The 22,944-nt window shown below is 41.2% G+C and overlaps 1 protein-coding gene across 1 annotated transcript in view; it reads left to right on the forward strand.

The window, feature by feature from the left end:
• SYNJ2 (synaptojanin 2) overlaps positions 1–22,944 on the forward strand; it is a 78,485-nt gene that overhangs the window by 47,734 nt on the left and 7,807 nt on the right. The window contains exons 8-22 of the mRNA XM_082481396.1: positions 601–773; positions 1,182–1,263; positions 1,478–1,627; positions 1,725–1,890; positions 3,189–3,380; positions 5,501–5,585; positions 6,748–6,888; positions 9,672–9,864; positions 11,627–11,785; positions 12,007–12,163; positions 14,208–14,325; positions 16,881–17,099; positions 18,312–18,390; positions 19,644–19,812; positions 20,191–20,343. Of these exons, the coding sequence (XP_082337522.1) occupies positions 601–773; positions 1,182–1,263; positions 1,478–1,627; positions 1,725–1,890; positions 3,189–3,380; positions 5,501–5,585; positions 6,748–6,888; positions 9,672–9,864; positions 11,627–11,785; positions 12,007–12,163; positions 14,208–14,325; positions 16,881–17,099; positions 18,312–18,390; positions 19,644–19,812; positions 20,191–20,343 (2,236 nt within the window). The remainder of the gene's footprint in view (positions 1–600; positions 774–1,181; positions 1,264–1,477; positions 1,628–1,724; positions 1,891–3,188; positions 3,381–5,500; positions 5,586–6,747; positions 6,889–9,671; positions 9,865–11,626; positions 11,786–12,006; positions 12,164–14,207; positions 14,326–16,880; positions 17,100–18,311; positions 18,391–19,643; positions 19,813–20,190; positions 20,344–22,944) is intronic.

Below are 22,944 nucleotides of genomic sequence, written 5' to 3' on the forward strand. Positions count from 1 at the left end.
ATAATTAGGCTATTTGTGCCTCTTCTTTCACTTTTGTGGTTTACCACAAACATTTTATAGTATGTTTCCTGGGACATAGTTTCTTTCTTACTTCCTCCCCAGGCAACCTCTACCTAAATTTAGGGCCATGTTTTCCCATGTCTTGGCATGTCAGGAATGGTTTAAAAATATACCCATGCACTGTTATGCTCTTCTGCCTTGAGCAGCTCTGGACACCCTTCCCATCAGGGTCCTGGTCCTGAGCCGGCCCAGAGCATCACTGTTGCTGTACACCCTCACCTGCAGAGGGAGCAGCCCACTGCTGCAGGGCTGCCACTAGCCAAGGCGCAGACAGCAGCAATTCTAAGGTATACTTTGCGGTTACAGTTTGAGTTCCCCTGCAGAAAAATCGAGGTCTAACAACCCAGTTTACTTTTGGAAAGAAAACAAATAGTGAACTTCTGTTGCTTTTTTCATGTCTGGCCTTTCAAAATTCTCTATGAGGTTCTCAGTATTAAAACCATGATAAACAGTCAAAGTCTAGTAATGATAAATGCATGCTGGTATCAATCCTTACACTGTGGCTGAAGCAGGATTTGTTTTCCTTCTTTCTCTAAACAGAAACTGCTATGGGCCTCTTCCCATGCAGCCGACACTCCCATGATAAACTTTGACTACCACCAATTTGCAAAAGGTGGGAAAACTGAGAAACTGGAAAATTTGCTGGGGCCTCAGCTGAAGTTGCACTGGGAAGAATTTGGAATCTTCACAAAGGGCGAGAATGTAAGTCCACGGTGAGTGTCCCTGTCCCTCTGTCCCAGTGTAGCCAGGCACCACCTGTCCTGGCCTTCCAATGTTTCTTGCTGTATTTGGACCAGAAGTGTAAATGACCATCTTGAAATGCAATTTTGAGACAAAGTGTAGTCTTGGTGCTAAATAGATTATTTGGCTTAACTGCATCTCCATTGTTTAGAATCTGCAAAATTACCAGTGTGTGGATTTACTAATACAGTGTTGCAGATGTAGTCAAGTAATTAGATATGTTAATAGAATACATTGTGCACAGTGTGCTTGCACTGTCAAAATGTGGGTGGGTGTATTCAGGCTGAACATTTGATGATCTTATTCAATCAACTCCTGATTAGAGGCTATTTTAAAATATACCTTTTTTTCCTCCCTCCTCTTGTGTTTGGTTACCAAAGTCTGCAGACAGGTACTTTTCGAATGAATTGTTTGGACTGCCTGGATCGCACTAATAGTGTACAGTCCTTCATTGCACTGGAGGTGAGTTTGTCAGAGGAGCTTTCGTTGATGTCTGTACTGCATACTTTGTTCCGTGGGAAATCCAGGAAAGAGGGCATAAGCCTCAGTTATACAAATCTGTCTTGCCAGCTCTATGATACACCATGGTGGTGGCTGGATAAACTGAGGATAAACAGCAAAACCACATTCAACAACAGTGGTGGTGGTGTTTTTTCTCTTTCTGCACCTAATCCAGATCCTGCTCACTCAATTAGAGAGCCTTGGGTTGAACTCTAAATCTATAATTGAGCGCTTCGTGGAATCCTACAAAGTGATGTGGACTCTCAATGGTCATAATCTGAGCAGAGTATTTACTGGCAGTCGTGCCCTTGAGGGGAAGCACAAGGTAAAGAAAAATGGCAAAACTGTTTATTCACAAGTAAAGAAAGATGTCCAATTTACTCTTCAGTGTCACTTGCACTGATGATTCCTGTCTGATGTAGGTTGGAAAACTCAAGGATGGTGCCCGCTCTGTGTCTCGCACCATTCAGTCAAATTTCTTCGATGCAATAAAGCAGGAAGCCATCGAGTTGCTGCTCATGGGTGACTTTTTCAGTGAGGAATATGCAGACAAGGGCAAGATGCTGATGGACCACACTGCACTGCTGGGTGAGGCCAGTGTAAATCCTTCGCTTTTCTTTTGTGTCTGTTTTTAGCTGCCAGATATAAGCAATTGCACCCTTTTGAAAAAAAATCGATAAATAAGCTGCTTTTGCACAAATCTATTGTTTAAAACATTGCTTTCAAGTGACCATAGCACAACTCTTTGTGGTTTAATTCCACTGTGCTTATTTCTCATACTTTGTTTTGGACTTCTGAGAATGTTTGTCTGCTCTTTGATGATAATCTCCTCTGACAGTTTAGAGGAGTTGGACCAGAGCGAAAGATTTTAGGGCTATATTCCCAGTCTGGTCCTGTCTAAGTTTGTTTTGAGGAAGTCTCTTGAGCTTAGATTTTTTTATCTCCTTATTTTTGACACAGCAGTTAAAAGCAACTTGCACATCCTTTTAGCCATTTGGATCTTTGAAGGCACATTTATGTTGTCATGTTGCTTAATTCCCTGTTTTACTCCAGGGCCCTGGTAGTCCAAAACATATATACATTTGTTTGCACCCATCTAGGGTAAAGCAACTTAACCTCTCTCTGAGAAGGTACTTGTGTGCAAAATACAGGATAATTGCACCCGCAAGCAGTATTAGGTGGTCAGTTTGCTCCAGAGAACAACTGGATTTTAATAGGGTAGACGTGAACCTTTCAGTGCCACTTCAATCCTGGGGCTGTTTCCTGATATAGACCACAAGGAAAATACAGATAGCTTCTCTATGTCTGACTGCCAATGCAAATCAGGTAGTTAAAGATTAAGGTTACCTCAGTTGCTCATACAAAAAGAGCACACTGCTAATCTTCTATACTCATCAAAAATAAGTGAATATAGGAGTTTCCTGTGAGGAGTTCTGACCAGGCTAGAGAGCCATCACAGTGCTAGTTTTGGACTGATGTGAGACTCTGTGCTGCTCTCTGCCTTTCCCTCCACACTCTAAACTTCTTAGGGCTTCAGTTTGAGTCATAACTTGTGACATGCTTGATCACTCTAGGCTAAACTGAAAAGATTAAGGGAGAAAAAAGAATTTGCTTATTACTTGAAGAAGTGAAGGAAAATGTATGCTGAAAGTGAGTGACTTCACAAGCTTTCAAAGGGTGCCTGGTTCCTGGAAGAGAAATTGTTGATGTCAACCCCAGTTATCTTGTAGTTATTGCCACTGCTGTTGGAGTTATTCCTTAGCTTTTGTGTTGTTGCTGTTAGGGTAATGTCATCATTTCACAGTGACTGTGTTGCTGCTGTCTGTATCTTTCTGTCCTTTTACTGCACATTCTTCTTTTACACACCCTCTTCTCTCTTCCATCAGTAACTCCAAGTATTTTGAAGGCCATGTCAGAACGTCAGTTTGAATTCACAAGCTTCAAGCGTGTTCGTGTTGCCACGGGAACCTGGAATGTGAATGGAGGGAAGCAGTTTCGAAGTAACATCCTCGGTACCAGCGAGCTGACAGACTGGCTGCTGGATTCTCCCAAGCTGTCTGGAGTTTCTGAATTTCAGGGTAAGGCTTCACAGTCAAAACATGTAAGCAATATTTGCTGGCATTTCTTAGAGGCAGTGAGTTGGGACACCAGCTGTTTCTTTCAAAGGCAATGGAGGGCATTTTCTGTCAGTTCTTAGGGCTGTATTCAGCTCCATGTAGACTTATGCTGCCTCCCTGCTGTAGTGGAATGGTGCGTGAAAGGTTCCCAGCAGTCAGAGCAACTCCTGAGTCTATACCATGTGACTGTTTTGAACCTTCAGCAGGTCAGAATTCAGACGTCTCTTTCACGCCATCCTGGGGTGTATCTGCCTATTCTGCATCCCACGTTCCATTTTCTTCTTCCATACCTGTGTTCTCTGTTCTTCATGGTAAGCAGAAGTTACATGCTTAGGTGCCCTCAGAATGTCTCCTTGGTCTTTGTCTGAAGCTAAACATATCTGTACAGTCTGGACTCTGAGATTGTAAATGTTACTATCAAAGCCTTCAGACAAAAAGATTTATTTTGTTGAAGGCAATTTCCTTTTTTTTTAGCAGTACAGAAAGCTCTTATGCTTGTGGCTTGATTAAATTGCCTGTTGAATTTCTTATTTACAGAGCAAGGTCAGGTATTTTAATAGATACACAGATTTTATTACAGAAAACAAAAAGTCGATGTTCTGTCATTTAAAAATTGAGTGGTTGTAAACTATGGCAAAACCTGTGCTTTCGTTGTTACAGTGGAACGTTTAGCTTCCTGCAAGCATCACGGGGATAGTCCTGCGCCTAACCTTGAAGCTCAGGAATTAATTCCTCAAATCCTTGGCTACTTATACAAGTTGTCTCGTTTGAACCCTTAGTGCTTGAGCACATGGATACGTGGTTAGGTGCAGACCCCTGTACTCTGAGCAGCTTAGGTGGGTGATTGGTCCAGTCTGTTTCAGAAACAGTTCAGATGTGTTAGCACAAGACTATGCCCATGATATTAATACTTGTTGAGAGCCTGTCATGTGCTAGCCTTGCCAGGCCTTCCCCTGAGAGAATCAGAGGAGCAGGACTCCATGCTACAGGCAACCGTACCGTGATAGGTCTAAGCAGTTTCTGGAAGAGAGCTGGGTTAAGTGAATGGGCAGAGCTAGGGTACAACCATGCAAATGTCTTTGTTCGTGGTAATGTCAGTGCAGTACCTACACAAATAAGTAAGTGCTCAAAGACAATTATCCAAAATTATAAATGGGAAATACTGGGATAGTGTCTGTCATGTTAAGCCAGTAAAGGAGGCTAGCTGTCATGTGCTAGTTTCACCCTTGTGTCTACAGGGAGTGGCTGCATATTTTACTTTCCTGTTCTTATTTCTGAGGAAGATCTGATTTAGGTTCCTACGGTTGTCTACTGTTTAGGTCCTCATGTTGAATTAAGTTACTGTTATCTTGGCCATATGACAGTTTTTTAAAAAAAAAAATCCCTTTAGGCAATGGACAGACCTGATGGGTCAACAGATATGCCTCACACAATTATATGAGAGCATTTGATCTTTGGTGTTTTACCAGGGTAATATCCACAGGCCTGGGCCAGGGAAGGAAGGGTCATGGTGCTCTAAAGCTAACCTAACCTTAAGTGCAGATGATCTCAGAAGGTCTCAGAAGAAAGAAGATAAGAAGAAACCTTGAAGGCTTCCCTAAACTAGTAGATAAATTTACTGAAGGCATTGAGGTGGAAGTGAAATACGGGTGTATGGACAGTAAGTTCAGTTACATAGGAATCAGTGTCGGAAAGGAAGAGCGTGTTTGGTAAAATGACAAGTGGGTGAAAGATGGTGGGTAGTGAGATGTTGTGGCTTTAGTGATGAGTGGGGCGAGGGAGAGAGAACATTGAATATTTTCTCATCTTAACATTGCTACAATATAGTGCTCTGTTCTGAACTGCTTCCTGCAAGAGAGCCGGAGACCGACTGGTGGGAGAAAAGCAGGAAAAAATTTCAGAGGAACTGCAGGGGTTGTTTTGTGAGATTAGATTAAAGGAGATATGAATATGTATAGCTTGGCAGGGGGCACACAAGATAGAACGATAGAAATGATCTCTCTGACAGAAATTAGAAAACAAGTCGTTAGAAGAAACAGCAAAATAGTAACTCTTGTATGACTTTTCCTTCTTGCCAACAGATGATGAGAACTGCCCTCCTGACATATTTGCAGTGGGATTTGAAGAGATGGTTGAATTAAGCGCAGGAAATATTGTGAATGCCAGGTAGGTAAAAAGAACAAAAAAACTCAACCCAGAACTCAAAACAGAAAAACCCCAACCCCCAAAAAGCACCCTCTCACCTAAAGGAACCAGCCAAACAAAAGCGTCCAGAATTGTTCTTTTTTATGGTCAGATGTATAGAATACTTCCTTCCAAGTCTGTTGCTTATAATTATAGCTGGGAATATGTTTGCCATTAACAAATGGCACTGGGAGGTGTTGAAACTGCTATTTTTCTGTGAACTTCTGTACAGTAGAATACACTGTGTTTTCTAAGTCTCTTAAGTTTTTATGTTGGCAGAGTAGAATTCAGATGGTTGATAACAATTTAATGCTTGTCCTTAAATCCCTCTCTGATTTTGGAAAAATTTTGCTCAGTGACTACAAACATAATTGGCATTCATGTGGGAATTATGGCTAGAGAAGGAGTTAAAGACAAAGCCTGAGCCTGGCATGTCAGCATGTACAGTAGGCTGTGGTGTATACCAATCCTTTTGAATCTGAATTGGGGTGGAACCCTGAAGATAATGTTTCCAATGCTGATTCATAAGGCTGACCAGTTAGTTGTCTGTTTTGGGAATGACAAGTTACAGCAGTGCGTAGCATGGCTGCGGGCTGGCAGTATATCTGCATGTATCAGTTGACTTTGGAGATAAGAAAAAGCGAGGTATGCAGAAGTGAAGGTATATGGACCCACCCACAAACCTTTAGCTAAGAACAACCGACAGCTGTGAGTAGCCAGTCATCTCCTAGTCAGAGAAGATGCAGAGATCTCCTCTTCACTGTGAACACAAGAAATCTTACAAGTTGTGAGACTGACGTGGATTTTTGGTTTTATGGTTATGATTACTACAATCAGCTTCCAGTTATCCCCAGTGAATGGGGGTATCAAACATATGTGAGCATGGATCTTTCTAAGCACAGTAGACAAAATCCCACTCGCATCCAGAAGCAGGATTTGTGTGCTGTGCCTGGGCCCATTGATCCTGCTAACTCTGGGCTGGCTCACAAGGAGGTGTTATCTGTCTCCACCATACATGCTACAGCACTTCTGGTTCTACAGCCTAATGGGATGTCTGTAGACCTAAGGCACAGTTAATATGCTCATCTTATTGACTGTATGTGGTTTGTTTTGATTCCATTAAATGATTTTATGTTTGTTCCAGTACGACGAATAGAAAAATGTGGGGAGAGCAGCTTCAAAAAGCTATTTCCAGGACTCATCGCTACATTCAGCTGACATCAGCACAACTTGTTGGTGTTTGTCTTTTCATCTTCGTACGACCGTATCATGTCCCCTTCATCAGGTAAAAAAAAACACAAAACAAAAACAAAACAAAAAAAAACTCCCAATCTTTGTCTTCAGTAACATCCACTGTTGGAGTGTGGCCAGAGAGGGTCCGAGTGCTTTTTCATCTTGGTGGGAATCATGCAAACCTGGATTCCACTCTCTGCTCAGTGTGAGAGAAGGGTGTGTTTCCAGGCAGCAGTCTGGAGTCTGTCCTTCATCCTGGCAAAGGCCAGGCAGCCCCGATATCTTCTTCCAGTTCAGCTGAGAAGCTGGGCATGCTTCAGGTGGGCAGTTAGGGTGTAACACCTTGGGTGCTGTCTTTCTGGAAAAGGAATGACCCGAGCTAATAAGTCCAAGAGTGTTTGGAGCACCAAGTGAAGGCAAGTGCCTGCATCTGCCTGAAGAGCAGTTTTACCTTCTAACTGTCTCCTTAGTGTTTCCATATGGAAACGGTGCTGGGTCCAGATGTGAAAAGAATGGTGGAAAAGGTGGAAAGGGGAGTGGGAGAAAGAGAGAGCTAATTTTGCCCCCTGACATTTTATAGAATTCAGAGCTATAAGGGACCATGAAGTGTTTGTCTCTCCCAGATGTCATAAGAACCAGAACTATGTGCCTAGTTCAGAGGGTGCAGAGCTGTGTGTCCTCAGCTTACTAGCACTGATGTCCCTGGAGACTGACCAAACTCCTCTCGCCCCAAGAAGATTACCAAGCCACAGGGATGTATCTGCATTAAAATGCCTTTGCCATGGGCAAGAATTATGCAGGCTAAGTGTAAATGGGTAGGATATGAATAATTAGCTAAAACTATCTTTGGGCATCTGTCTGACCTTAAAGTCTAGAGTGATCCAGACAGTGCCCTTAAGATATCAAAAGGTGCCTCTTTTTTCCCTCTGATCTCATATCTACTGAGAACATCAATGCAGAGTTTGTGCAACATCAAGTGCTGTAGTCTAGGCAGAGTAGTGCAATTGAGGTAACCCTGATGGTCTTGCATTGGTGCCTTCCCAGTAATCTTTCTTCAACATGATTATAAAACAATACATATTTTTTCTGGTACAAAGCAGTCCAGAGGAGAAGTGTTTCTCTCAGTTTTTGACTGTTCACCTGACTTACAAGAAATTTGAGTAATCCAGCAGGAGTGCATGGTTTAAATGGAAATCAGAAGCAGAACAGCACAGTGGCTCTGTTGCAGCTGTCATCTGCTAGGAATTGGATGTAGCCCTTTGAAGCTCAAGAGAAAAAGGGAAGGGTTTGATTTTAGTGACCAAGCTTCATCATTTAACGCTAATGTGCTGCTACGTGTTATGTGAGCATAATCAAACCTAACCTGTATGCTTTCGTAGTTTTTCCCATGTCTAGAAAAGGAAAACAAAAATGATCAGAAGTGCAAAAAAAGGCTTCTGTGCTTACAGAGATAGAAGAGATTAGAACAGAAGTTAGAGAAAGAGAAATAAAATGAGAGAATAGCTGAAGCTTATACAGCGCTGAAAGGACTGATGAAATACAAGCGGTTGAATACACAGTGGGTTATCTCAACATAACCTTTGCCATGCATGCAAGTCAGATAAATATCAGTCAGCAGTTGGGTAGGCAGGCAGCAGGAAGGGAGAACTCATTAGAGTGAAAGACGTGCTTCTTTTGGAGTGCTTAAAACCCATGTTTTCACAGAAAACATTGATGGTCCTCTTTTGCCTTCCTGAGGGTGTCTTCTGGTGGTTTTCTGCAGTCAGAAAAAGAGAGGAAAATAAAGAGGGAGAAAAAAGACAGAAAAGAGGTGGGGGCAAAGAGAGAAGAAGATGAAGGGGAGCAAAAGAGAGCCTATAACATCTTGCATCATTCAGATCATGAATGCCTGACAATAACTCAAATAAGCCTTCATGGTTTTCTGCCTGCCCCTTGCTTAAAGCCAGTAATATTCTAGTCCATCCATTCTGCTTATCTTCTATCTGGAAAGTAAAATTTTCTCACTGGGAAGGACATGCATGGTGCTGGGGTTGGTAACAACAATGATCTCATCGTTTGCTTATTTGATCAGACAGGCATGTTTTAGTCTCAGAGTAGACTGGCTACCTGGGAGAAATTATCCTGCAAGCAGGTGGTCAGCTTTGCCAAGTCTTCTTTCTGTAGTAAAGTGTATGCTAAGTATGACATTGAAATGCTATGTAATTAACAACATGGAGGCCCTAAGCAATTTGTCATCAGTACAGAACTCATTTTGTTAGGTATAAATAGTTGTATCCAGTAATCACTGATTTTATTGCATCTGATTTTAACCCATCTGAATCATGGGTTATGATCTGTTGCTCTTTAATTGACTGAAAAATCTGACATCAACTGTGAGGTTTGGTTTCAACACATAATAACGCTAGTTAAATTGTTAACTGTCTGAAAAGCAGAATCCCATATGGTCAAAAGTATAAGGAAAAGTAATAGTAAAATTAATCATTGCCCCTATTTTAAAGATCATGGTAGAAGTAAATTTTAAAAGTGTATTCTGTAGAAATTCCCAATATTTCAGAAATAATGTCCCTTCCAAACAATACAGCAAGATGAGAAGAGGAGGAAAATACTTTCAAATAGTTTTATTTCTATACTATTGTATTGTACTTAATTTGAAACCTAAGTACATGAACACTGTCAAGAAACTTCGCACCCTAAAAGATGGTGCCTGAAAGCAGCAAGCTTTCTGGATGGAAGAAGACATGGCATTGTAAACTGGCTTTTCCTTTATGTTGCAAAGTTAATTGAATGTTTGTCCCTGCAGCCCTTTACTCTTTTCTCTATTTTTTTTTAATACAGGGATGTAGCAATAGACACCGTGAAGACAGGAATGGGAGGAAAAGCTGGAAACAAAGGAGCAGTGAGCATTCGTTTTCAGTTCTATAGTACCAGTTTCTGCTTTATATGCAGTCACTTAACTGCTGGGCAGACTCAGGTCAAAGAAAGAAATGAAGATTATAAAGAAATCACCCAGAAACTCAGCTTCCCAATGGTAAGTGTAGGTGTATGTATGCTAAAACTGTTGGAGATAAAGGCTGTCTCTTTACATTATGAAAGCTGTTCTCGGGCCATCTTTGAGGTCAGGTCATCAAAAAAAGTTGTCTCAGTGCCATGGAGAATGGGCATGAAAGAAAATGGTAAAGAAAACATAAAAAAAACTTTTCACAGGATACCAGATACCACCCAATATAGCACTTGCTTTACGGAAGTTATATGCCTTTCAAAAAATATAGTTGCTGCAGTGCTTGAAAAGTCCTCGCCTTTGAGAAGTTTTCAAGTCAATCTTTCAGAACAGTGCAATTTAACTGACAAATCTGTAAGGTCTCATGGAAAAGATCTAGGTGACTGGTGTTAGAGCTAGAGAGTATAACATTGATAACTCTTGCTGGCACTTGTTAGTAAGGGTTCCTAAAAGACCATCCGTGCCACTCAGTACATCAGTGCTTTAGCTGTGCCTGCTTGGGTACGATATATCAGTTCTTGGTCATTGATATGGTACTTTCTGTTCCCTTCATTTTGTCCTCATGAGTGTGTCACTGTCAAGGAACTGCTGGCTTTTCTCAGTGTGGCAAGTAGGCACTATTGGTCTGTATTAATAACTTTTCCCATAAAACATATCAAATCAATCACCCTAGTGTTTTATTTCACACTCGTCTCCTCAGGCCAGTAGATAACCCATGGGATTTGGTAGCAGTGCTTCTTTGCTTCCCTTAATGTTGGTTGCTTTAATTTCCACAACGGTTTCTTTCTTAGACCTCTCTGGAGAAGTCCTAAACCGGGAAGGGAATAGACCAGTTTGTGTATTCTGGCTAGTCAGCAAAAAATAGCCTTTAGGTTGCAAAGCATAAAATTTTAACTCCCTGTTGTTTGCGAGGTTTAGAGGCTTGGCACATGCAGCATATCAATCAGTTGCTTTATGTAAGAACTAATACTGACAGTCTGGGTGTCCTGCATAGAATATCTGTTCCAAATGGCCATAAAGTTGTGCTTGTGGTAGTTTTTCCTTCTAACGCCTCATTAACTATTTTATGTCCTTTACATTAACAAGACCTAAATGTATCTTGTGTGTATAATACATATAAAGAGTGCCCTCTAGTGCTGTGACAGTCGCAGCTCTGGAACATATCCTATACGAATCTCGGGGTTTTAGAGGTTTATAGCTTAACTGAATTAAAAAAAAAACAACCAAACAAAAACCAACAGACTGGTTAGAGGACAGGATGTTAAACTTAGAACTGGAGTGAAAGTTCATTGACGTTTTATTTCAATACATTTACAAAACTATAACATGCACATAAGATCAAATTTGGAGCTTGTTCTTAGTCAGGACCTTTGTTGCTGAATGTGCCTCAGTACAAGAAGCACATTTTGTGTTATATTTAGAGTATGTAAATATATGTGTGTGAAATGTGTTAGGGAAACAAACATGTATATTTAATATTCATGATAACCAAATTGTGAATATAAAGCTATGATCCCATCTTAGACATACCTTCAGGTAACAGGGGTCAAAGTCTGACATTCTTGTTTACAAAATTCAGCTCAGCGGGATACAAAGTACAGTGAAAGAACCATTCAATTTTAGGACAAGTTGGATTTTAACAAGTCGAATGTGACAAGTAGGTCTGGTATTTAGTAATTCAGGGAGAGAGACTGAGTTGTGCATTTCAGTGCATTTAAAAGGTGTTTTCATGAATATGGTGAAATGAAATGAGGAGCTTTAACGTTAACAGTATTCTGTACCTCTAAACTAGGGGCGGAGCGTGTTCTCACATGACTATGTCTTCTGGTGTGGTGATTTTAACTATCGCATTGATCTAACATATGAGGAAGTCTTTTATTTTCTCAAACGTCAAGATTGGAAGACACTTTTGGAATTTGATCAACTACAACAGCAAAAATCCAGTGGAAAAGTAAGTCAGTGTGTTGCATTTTCTTGAATACCTGCATGTTGGCTTGGTGTAATTTATTGAGAGAGTGAAAAAGTTGCATTTTCAGATCCGTATTTGTAGTATGTGAGTGTAGTAATCTGTTTCAAAATCAGAATGTTGTTTTTTTGCAAGTAAGTTGATATGTCGCAGTGGCACCTACCTCATCTGTAACTTAATCAAAGAGATGGTATTTCTTTTCATAGATTTTTAAAGACTTCCATGAAGGGACTATTAATTTTGGACCAACATATAAATATGATGTTGGCTCAGAGGCTTATGATACGAGTGATAAGTGCAGAACCCCAGCTTGGACTGACAGAGTGCTTTGGTGGAGAAAGAAGCTGCCTTTTGAAAAAACAGGTGCGTAGAGTCTTTCTTCCTTCTTTATCTGAAAGTTGTTTTAGGTTTCATCCAGAACCCACATAAGGAGATTTAATCTAGTGAATGGTGAGGAAGGGTGTTGGTGAGTTATGGGCTGAGAGCTGTCCTATAGGCTTAGTCAAATTGCAGTGGCTTTACTCAAGCTAATGTTCTTTTGGCTGCACTGGAATAACTTGCAGAGATAGAGCGAGCACTTTCTTCTTGAGCATGTGAAGAAAGACTTTGTGCTACAGGTTGGAAAGGTGCTGGGAGCTCGCTGAGGAACTGAAAACAGTCCAGCTGTAGCAATCTAGAAGTTATTCTGTTGCTTTTCAACAGAATCATTAGTCCACATAAAGTTCCTGTGTTATAATGGGTTGATTGTTATAACTGTTGTCTCAGTAGATGTATAAGCACTTTTCTGTAGTTACTTCTGCCTAGGTAGTTCTTAGGAATATTTCTGCTAGTATCTGGAATTGGGGGAGATTTCAATAATTGGGGCTTTATAAACTACTATGAGATCATGAGGGGCCAGCAAAATAGAAGGGCTATTTTCACTTGTTATACAAAAGTTACAATAACAAAATAACAAGTATTTCTTTGTGTATCCAGAGACAGTTTACATAACCATTCTGTCAGTCTGCAGGTACATCTATCTCCCAATGTTTATAAAATCTGAACAAATTCATATTAAAAGTGTAATTGCTGGAGAAGTAATTTGGCTTGTGCCTGCAGATGTGATTTTTCACATGCCTGGGAACTGCTGCTTAGAATCCAAGTCATACCATGAGTATGCTAAGTGTAAAAACTACAAAGCAAAACTGGGGCAATCAGAAAGTACTTGTCGATGTGTTACAGAGTTATTCACTCTTATTTAAAGAATGAAAAATAAAGTAAAATGAGGAGCTTAAACCATTGATAGACATGTAATCTGGAAAAGAAAAACTGTATGAGACATAATAAGGAAGTTAAAACAGCCCTCTTGTCTTGGCTGATTTCATTTTAGGAGAAGGAAAACCCTTCAGCATTTTCAATGCATATTCCTTAATTTGCATGGCAAGTCTTGCCCCTGGGAGGACTTTAGTTGATGAAGTACACACAGAATGTAGGACCTGTCTAGCTGGTCTGCAAGAGTTGAGGCAGATTCCATTCTTTAGAGCTTGTAGGCCTCCCACAGCTACCTCATGTGGCTTTATAACTGACCTCTTGTCTGTTCATCCACCTTCCAAGCTCTGCAAAGCTTTTCTAATTAGTCGCTGTCGGAGTTCCTCTCCTGTGCTGCTGGTGTTGAGGCCCTTCTGCCTCTCCGGTCTAATTCTTTTGCCTTGCTTCTTTTTGCTCCTGTAGGCTAGAGGACTGTTCGCCTTCTGAGAAGAAAGTGTAGTCCCAGTGCGAATGATTAGGCAGAAATGCCATATTCCATATTAGCTCATTTTCAGCTCCACAGGAAAGAAATAGTTATCCATTAGCCCAAACAGTAACCTAAAATCTTTCCTGTTATTGACAGTAATGTAATAGCTCACTCTAGCATAATGTTTGGAGCACTTTCTGTCATCTTAATGCATTGCAAAGGAAGTATTTGGTGGTTGGATGTGCACGGGGTTGCTTTCTCCTCTCTCTTGTGTATTATTTCTCCAAACCCTGTGTATTAGTCAGATTTGCAGTGTATTTTGAAAGTACAATGTCTGTCTCTATGCTCAATAATGGGACAGGAGGAAAATAGTAATATGACTGTCTGTAAACCCAGATTATCCAGCTAATTGACTGGGATTGACTGGGTGACATTCAGGTTAACCATTTTGCAGGTGTCTTATTCTAGTGATCCGCTGTCTCTATTGCACTCCCTGTCCTTTCTGTATTTCTCCCCTAGTCTCTAACTTGTAAATCCTTTAGGATACAAGCTCTTCTTTGAATGCTGTATACAAGAACAAAAAAAACCCACCTCCCGCTATGAGGGTCTGTGAAGTGCATCCTAATAAATAGCTTTTAACTGTTAGTAAAACTAGCTTTGACTGAGTTTTAAATCACATTTTGTGCTGCACAGCTGGAGAGATCAATCTTCTAGACAGTGATCTGAATGCTGAAACTAAAGTTAGGCACACCTGGACTCCTGGAGCCTTGATGTACTATGGGAGAGCGGAGCTGCAAGCATCTGACCACAGGTAAAGTCCTAAGCAAATAATCAGAAAAAGGGCCACTGAATTAAACCTTCAGAGCAAGGGACTGACTCTGACTGTAACAGGAATTACACCCTTATTCTGTGTTCAGTATCCATTTGGCGGGGTTTTTTTCCCCTTATGGTGGGTTTTATACCAGGGTGGCAGTATCTATGGCCCTGTATTGATTTCTGCTGCACAGCGATCTCAGCAAGGGTTGGATAATTTGCAGCAACGGGTATAGAAAACTGAGGGCTTTCTGTTGCTTGGTTTTGGAAAGCTCTGATACCAAAACAAGCTGCTCTGATGGATTTCCAGTCAGCTTGCTGTGGGAGAGGAGGAGGTTGGGACTGTGTGGCCTGAAGAGGTGTAAGCCATGTACATAGGCACAGGTGTGACACTTTCAAAGTAGTGAAGTGTTGGGCTTCTGGGCTTCCCTTAGAAATTGGGATGGAAGAAGGAGGAAAAACAAAAGACCAGTGCTTCTGGTTGGTCCATATCATTAACTTCTCTTTAGGGATATGAATGACCTTTCTTCGTTAAACTTGTCACTGCTTCACTTCTCTGAAACAAATTCTGCAATAAATACACCTTGAAAGCTCCCTTGCATTCAGAATAATCTTTGTCTCACCCATTGCATGCTCTGTGGAAATGCTGCAATATCGTTCCTCATAGCAGCACTCACTGACCTACAGTAGATGTCTCTGTGTTTCTCATGGTGCTCTTGCATGCAAGGACTGTTCTGTATTCCTCCAGCAATAGAAGAATATGCCTCTTGCAATCAATTTCTCTTTGTCAAGGCTTTGACATTGCTGTGTTCCACAAAGCACAGTGGAACTGCTGCACTCATTATATAGGACCCTGAGGATGCAATCTGTGAAACATGGCTGTTGTACATTGGTTTTCTATTTCAGCAAACTTTACTGCAAAACCTGCTCTTTAATTACAGTCAGCAGGTTTGCTTTCCCAAGGTTTGTGCTGGAAAAAGGGCTTAGCTATATCTTTGTGACATATGGAAATGCGTTATGATTGACAGTGCTTATAGAAATTGTTAACACTTTCTATATGTTTTTTTTTTTACCTTTTACTCTTTCTTTCTAGCTCTGCTGTTGTTGCCTTCATATGTTCTGGTAATGCGTATTCCGCAGCCTGCTGTATTGCAAGTAGGAGGCAGCAATTTTGACATAGTTGGAAGAGCAGCCGTCCCAGTTACGGCTCTGTGTGTATGTGCAGGTGGAATGTGGATTGCATCCACTGAGATGAGACTTTACTCTTTCAGACAGCTTTCTCAATTTTATTTAGATCTAATACGCGGAAGAAATGGCTGAAGAAGCAAGTTTGCAGTGTTGGCTGCTTATAATGTGATGGATTGACATATGTTTGCTACATAACCATGTTATACACTTAGAGTACCTTGTCCTTAGTTTTTGGAAGAAGACATCTTTATGTGGCCTTGTCTAACAGAAAGTAATATATTGCCTATACAAGTTTTGGGAGACAGCTGTTTGATAATGAGTGAAGTATCCTGGTATTTTCAGACTGCGGGTTTGCCAGAAGTGCTACACACAATTGTTATTTGTATTCCTTTATGCTGTGTCCTCACTGGTACATTCAGCTAATGCAGGGCTGGTAAATACATAACAGTGCGCAAGGCATGATCTTGCACTGCAGCAAAAATCCATGGGACTCTGAACTTCTGGGTTGTATTGCCAGCCACAGTGCTTTTTTGCAGTGACACCTTAAGTAATCTGGTCCGCTTCTCTTTCTGTGTAGAACATACATAATATTCACTTCTTTCTAAGGTGTAGCAGGCTTAATTAAATATTTGCAATGAGATTTGACATCGTGGAGTTAAAAATGGTCATAGATGTATAGAGTTTAAACAGTACACTGTTGTTGTGCTTTAACCCCAACCAGCAACTAGGACTACGCAGCTGCTTGCTCACTCCCCCCCAACTCCCCCTAGTAGGGCAGGGAGAAGAGCGAGAAAAAGAGGGGAAAGGAAAAAAAAGCTTGTGAGTTGAGATAAAGACAGTTTAATAGAAAAGTAATGGAAGAGGAAAATAAAAATAATAATAATGGTAAAAGAAAATACAAAATAAAGCGATACGACACAAGTCACTCTCACCACTAGATGATCGGTTGCCCATCCCATCCCGAGCAGTGATCACAAATCCCTGCCCCTCAGCCGACCCCCATTTATATACTGAGCATATCGTGTATGGTATGGAATATTCCTTTGGCCAGCTTGTCCTGTCTATGCTTCCTCTCAGCTTCTGTGGGAAGCTGAAGAAGTCCTTGACTAATGTAAACATCACTTAGCAACAACTAAAACAACATGTGTTATCAGACTTATTCTTACACTAAATTCAAAACATAGCAGCTACTAGAAAGAAAATTAACTCTATCCCAGCTGAAACCAGGACAACTGTTTGTCCTTCACACAGCTAAGTGCTTACCTGTCCTGCTGCTTGACAGTGATTTAAATTTTATGTAAGCATTTCCTATTGGGTGATGTTGATCTTAATTTTAAATTAGCATTTCTCCTTTGTTTCATGTAGGCCAGTGTTAGCTATTGTAGAAGTGGAAGTTCAGGAAGTTAATCAAGCTGCCCGTGAGAGTGTTTTCCACGAAGTGTCATCTTTCCAGGGACCACTGGATGCCACAGTAGTGGTAAATCTGCTATCACCAACGCCTGAAGAGAAAAATGAATTTCCTGAGGACTTGCGTACAGAGCTTATGCAAATGTTTGAGGATTATGGTACTGTTGTTCTGGTCAGGTAAGTTTGGGATCTAAAATGGCATGTCATCTATTCAAAAGCACAGACTAGAAATTCCCTTTTTGTCCTGACAGAATTAACTTTGTATTAGAAAGTAGTATGCTGAATTCCTTTACTGCATGTTGAATTCTTCATTAGAAATTGAACACAAGTGGTTTGAATATCTTTTAGCTCTCGTCAACCTGTTAAAGAAATAGTCTAACAGCTCTCTTGGCTGAGTTGAGGAGAATTTTATTCAGTACAGCACCATAAAGCAGAGGCTTTGATGTGAATCATCGCCTTTAGATTCAGGCCTGATTTCCATGCATTGCTTCTGCTGGCAGATCCTCGGGCCCTGCTTCACTTCCTGCGAGGAGGTCTGCTCTCTTCCAGCACTCTTTCACACTCACTAGGATTTCCTGGCTGGCGCCCCTTTCTTTTGGGGGTCATTTTGCTTATTTTTTTAATTGTATGGCTTCTCACCGTTTTATCACCTACTGAGTTTGAGAGGGAGAGTGTGATACCTTCTGGCAGAGCAGTTTAATTTCATTCTAGTTGACTCTGTACAGGGCTCCAGCATAGCTATGAGACTTCTGCTTTGAGAAATACAGGCAAAAGACCTGACAGTTCACCTGGGAAACAAGACCAGAAACTCGTGTATGTTGTATTTGACCCATTTATTAATGAAGAAAACTGGTGATCTGTTGTTGTATAGTTTTTATGAAGTACCAAATATAAGCTGTGGGTTCAAAAGCAGCCCTGTAGGAACAGCAGCACCGCCTTGCTTGTGAAGCAAAGGAGCAAGCAAAAGAACATGCTTTGGTGGTTTGCTTTTGTTTTGTTTTAGTTGCTTTAGAGCTTGATGGTAAACTAGTCATTGGGAACATCACATGTCCTCTGAGGTGAGGGATATGCAGAGCCATGGAAGTTGGTACAGAGGGAGTGTGGATATCAGACTTGGTATCCTGTCAATGGCTGCCGAGATGTTTGTAGTGCTGCTTCAGGGGCGATACAGTAAAGGGCAGGGTGCTGGGGTCACACAAGGGAGGATGGAGGAGAGGAAGAGCCCAACTGGGACTCCTAGATCATTTGCTCCTCCCCAAAAAATAGTTGTGAGGAAAATACAACTAAAACCAATTACATAGCTATACAAAAGTATCGTGCTTGCCTTTAAGGCTTTTTATTTAATGGTAAAGTAAAATGCACTGTTTTCTCTCTACCTTTTTTTACTAGGATCAGTGGAGGTCAAATGCTGGTGACATTTGCAGACAGCAAGTCAGCTCTTCGTGTTATGGATATAGATGGTGTAAAAGTAAGACTCTCTCAAACCTATAATAAAAATTTCATAATCAATATCTCAAAAAGTGGTTGCTTAGAATAAGATAGTTGAGTTTCTAGCTAAATCAAGTAGCATTATTTCGAAGAAACTTAGTGCTCACAAAGTCCTTAGCTTTCACAGCTGCTGAGGCTTTTAATGCAGTATTTCAGTTTCAGGAGGGCAGGAGGTCACTTTTCTTGGAGCTCCTAAGCAGTGCTTAGGATCTGGCTCTGATACCACTGCAGAGTACATGGACTCAGTCATTGTTCTGGCACTTGAAGCAGTTCTCCTGAGATTATGTTTGACTTTATACTGCTGCCAAAGAATCCTCACGATTGTGGTTTGGAGATTTTTTTGTTTCTCTCAAGTGTATCAAATAAACTCTTTTTACCAAGCTTCTACCAACATGATTCATTGGCCTTCATGGCAAACTCAGCATTAGCAGTTTAGCTTCCCATCCTCTGCTCTTTCTTCCCACACACATACTCTACAATTTGTCAGCCCCCTCATTTATGCTGACAAAACTGTTTGTGGGGCTGTACTGTAAACTTAACACTGAAGCAATGGATTTAACTCTTGTTCTTTCATATTTGGAGTTTTATCTTTTAATTTTGCTCATTTCATTGACATAATTTATAGCACAGAGCAAAACACAATTGTATGTGCATGGTATGTGAAGATGATGGGAACCTGGGTTGGGAACTTTCCAAACTAATTTTACTGCCAAAGCTGCTGGCGTGGATGCATCTCACCCCAAATATCATGGAGCAATACATATAAGCAGCTGTGGTCTTAATCTGTTTAATAATATACTTCCCATATACATCAATCATCGTATTTGGGATTTTCTGAGCAGAGAGTCTCCTTACAGATGGCAGCAGGTAGCAAACTCTTGTGTGTTTTAAAGCTACTGACTCAAAAATGGAACCCTCCCACACCATTATTACTATCACAGTATCGTTTTGACGATTTTTGTTGTTTCACCTATTTCTCAAGTATTTCCCAAATGCAGCAGCAGTGCTTTTGAGCTGTGAACCTAATTTTCTTTCAAGAATATTCTTACTGTCTGAAAACTTGGGGGTAGGAAGAGTGCTTCCTTTTCATTTAGCTTCTGAAATTAAGCTTTAGTTGCATCAGTTTCTGAAGCAGTCGTACAACAGACTGGTGGCACTTGGCATATTCTGTTCAGTTGCTCTCATTTTGTGAAGTTGCTTGGCAAAGGGGAAACAATTCTTTCTTTGCCTTAGGTTAGAGGCAGAACAGTGAAGATCCGGCCCAAGACTAAGGACTGGCTAAAGGGCCTTCAGGAGGAAATCGCTCGAAAACGGGACAGCATTGCCCCCATGTCCCCCACAGCAAACTCCTGTCTTCTGGAAGAAAATTTTGACTTCTCAAGTTTGGACTATGACTCAGAAGGTGAGCAGCAGGTTTCTAAGCTAAGTTGTGAGAAATTGCTTTGCTGACTGGTGGCACAGAGAAGGTATGAGTGTCAGTGGTATCTTAATTTGTAACAAAGCCACAATTCTTAAAAAGAGGATTGTAACTAAAGGCGTGACCCTGCACTGTGCCTGGGCAGAGAACTGTTGCTCAGATCATCCCGTCAATTTAGTATTATAATATATGTTATCAAATCCAATGTATGGTACAGTTGTCTGTATAGAAACAAACTAATGAAACACATGGGTTACACACAAAGCTTGCCTAACCTCTACGTTAATTTCATTGATTAGTAGTAGATGGAGACAGAGAATGCTTTTGCTCGCTAATTCTTTGTTATCTAATATTTTAATTCAGGTGATATAGTGGAGGATGAAGATGATTACTTAGATGATGCTTTGTGTCAACACCTAGTAGCAGACACAGTAGAAGATATGCCTGAGGGCTCTGGACATTTTGCATCCATAGCTCTTCCAAACAAATCTGGACAAAACCCACGACTGTGTAAAGGTAAAGTATCTTCCTTAAAGTAAGAAGTGAAGGCTTGTTTTTTGTTCTCCTTTTTTCTGTATTTTTCTGTTCCCTTATGTTTTCATTGTAGGTCCTCCAAAGATAAGGATCATCTTTTTAGTGTGTGTTCATGCTCAACACCCCCCCCACCCCCCTCGAGTTAGTGACTGTAACTGAGGCCTTCAGGCATAACAATACAAATAATGAAGCTTAGATCCTCCTTCTCTCTAGCCCAGGGCAAGGCAAGAATGCTGAGAAATGCTGGTTTCCTTTTATAGTCAGGAGGAATTAAGTCTTTTTATCCATTTGATGTTGTTCAGCACCAGAGCATACTACAAAAGTTGTCCATTATTTTCCTACTGGTGAGGGCCAGAGCAAAATTAAACCAAAGGAATCCTGTCAATTCACTGGTGGGCTTGGCTCTGCCCTTTGAGTAATAGCTGTGGCAGTGCAGTCAGGCGTAAGCTGGGCACTACAGGAGGTTGTTGTATTCAAATGCATTACTTCGAAGAGGCCTAAAGTTTCTCCTTTGTTACAATTTTATTTATTTCTGAAGAAATTTCACACAAAAGGTATATTCATTCTTTTAGCGCTTTATAAATGCGTTACCTTTTTTCCTGGTCACCTGGCTTGTTTGCACATTATTGTGAAATGGCTCGGTAAAGAGAAGATAAAGCTGTGAAGAGAATACTGATAAAAGCTGTAGCAAGAACTAGCCAAGCCAGTGGTGGTCTTACACTGGGATGTGATCAGAACATGCTTCGGTGACCAAGCATTTACAGGCTGGGTCACATATTAAATGCTTTATCGTGACAGCAAGTGATTCAGTAGCTGTCTTTTTGCACTCTCTCAGAAGTGCTTTGTCTTCTGACATAAAAGTGAAAACTTGATAATACCTTCAAAGGTTGAGTCAGGAGTAGAGTTCAAAAAGATTAAATGAAATACGTAAGTTTACATAGACAGATTTTTCCGAACCATCAGAGTGATATACAGCTTTCTTGCCCACCTTGAGTCATAGGCTATGTGCGGTGTGGCCAGACCCAGAAACCTAGCCCTGAGTCAAGGAGTAATATGTCATTATTAAATACTGTGAAGCCAATCACTTTGTATTATAGGATGCCTTGCCCTCCAAACACCTCTGGCCTACTGTGTGATGATTCATTAAGCTATAGAGAATTGCAGTGATTCTTTTCACCCACACTAACTCTTCTCCACAAAAAATATTACAAAGTAAATGAAGATTATAAAGTATAGTTTGAAGGAGATCAAGGTGGGGTCATGATCTCACACAACTCAAAATATGATATATTCAATCCATCTTGAAAGTCTCTGCAATTTCAGATGCCTCTGTAAGCTTCCAATTCTGCCAAGCAACTCCTGATTGAAGATACGATGATTGTACAGCTCATATTAGACACAGATGGAAACCAGCCATGGGCAGAACAGTGTGTATGTGTGTTCCTGAGGTCAGAGGAGGGCATAGCCTCACGAAACTGATGTCCCTGGAAGCTGTTGCCTAAAACCAGCAGCCTTTTAGGTGAAGGGATAGAGTGGTGGTGGCTGGTTTTTGTCTTCTATTCAATGTTACTGCCAGAATTTCAAGCCATGCTTTTAGGTGCCTGCATGACCCCTTGGATCCTACTGATGACCCTGTACCTGCAGCTTAGAAGTATTGAAAATGCAGAGAGAAGGGGGAGGGCGGGTTGGGCAGATCACAGGCTGTGTCTCTGTAGCTGCCATCCACTGCTGAGTGGGAGTAGGAAACTCTGAGGCAGCTTAGTATTCCCTGCAGAACACAGCTTTCTGAAAAACAAGAACTTGTGTAAAACCACCTGAAGTATGAGAGACTGCTGCTACACAATTCCTTCCTTATCCTCTCCAAACCACAGGGACAAAACTAAACCCAGTGGATTTTGGAGCCCAAAAGAACAGAGCTGCATGGCTGGGCAGCTGTAGTGGGGTGAGAGAACTGCAGCGAAAGCCCTCACTACAGCAGACTGGGAGACTGAAGCAATCCCTACTTCTCACCTCTCCAGCTGTCAGAGAGGCTTAGACAGGATGAAAGACTGTGCAATTACCTGGTCATGTAAGGTGCAGCCAAGGGCTAGCAGATTGAGGCAGGTGTACCTGTTAGGAAATGTTACTGGAAAACAGAGATGTGGTGAGTGAGCCATTCAGACAGATTTTTCTCTGGCATAAAAACAGTTCTCCTGAGCAAGGAAAGTTGTCGAATCCTCAGAGGGAATTCCTGTGTTCAGGAAGGAAGAGCAAGGGATTGACTGTGACTTAGCCGCCTGGTGGCTGCCATGACACAGATTGAATGAGAGCAGGTTGCTGCCAAGCAAAAAGCTCAGAATCTAACAACGTGACTAGTAACCCTGAAATCAGATGCAGGCAGTCTTTGTGTCAGCTAAACCAGTTAATAAATGCTGGAAAAGGAGAGAGAGAGAAGTGTTTGACAAAAGGGTAGGTGTTTCCTGGAGTGGGAGCAGGGAGACATTTGGGGAGAGCAAAACAATATGAAAGGAGCCGTTGTCATGTTGCTGAGATATCTGTTTGAGGTTTGCCATTCATAATCGCCTCTCTTCTGACCACTGAGAC

This window comes from Vanellus vanellus (assembly GCF_965231255.1).
Source record: "Vanellus vanellus genome assembly, chromosome: 3".
Classification (NCBI taxonomy): domain Eukaryota; kingdom Metazoa; phylum Chordata; class Aves; order Charadriiformes; family Charadriidae; genus Vanellus; species Vanellus vanellus.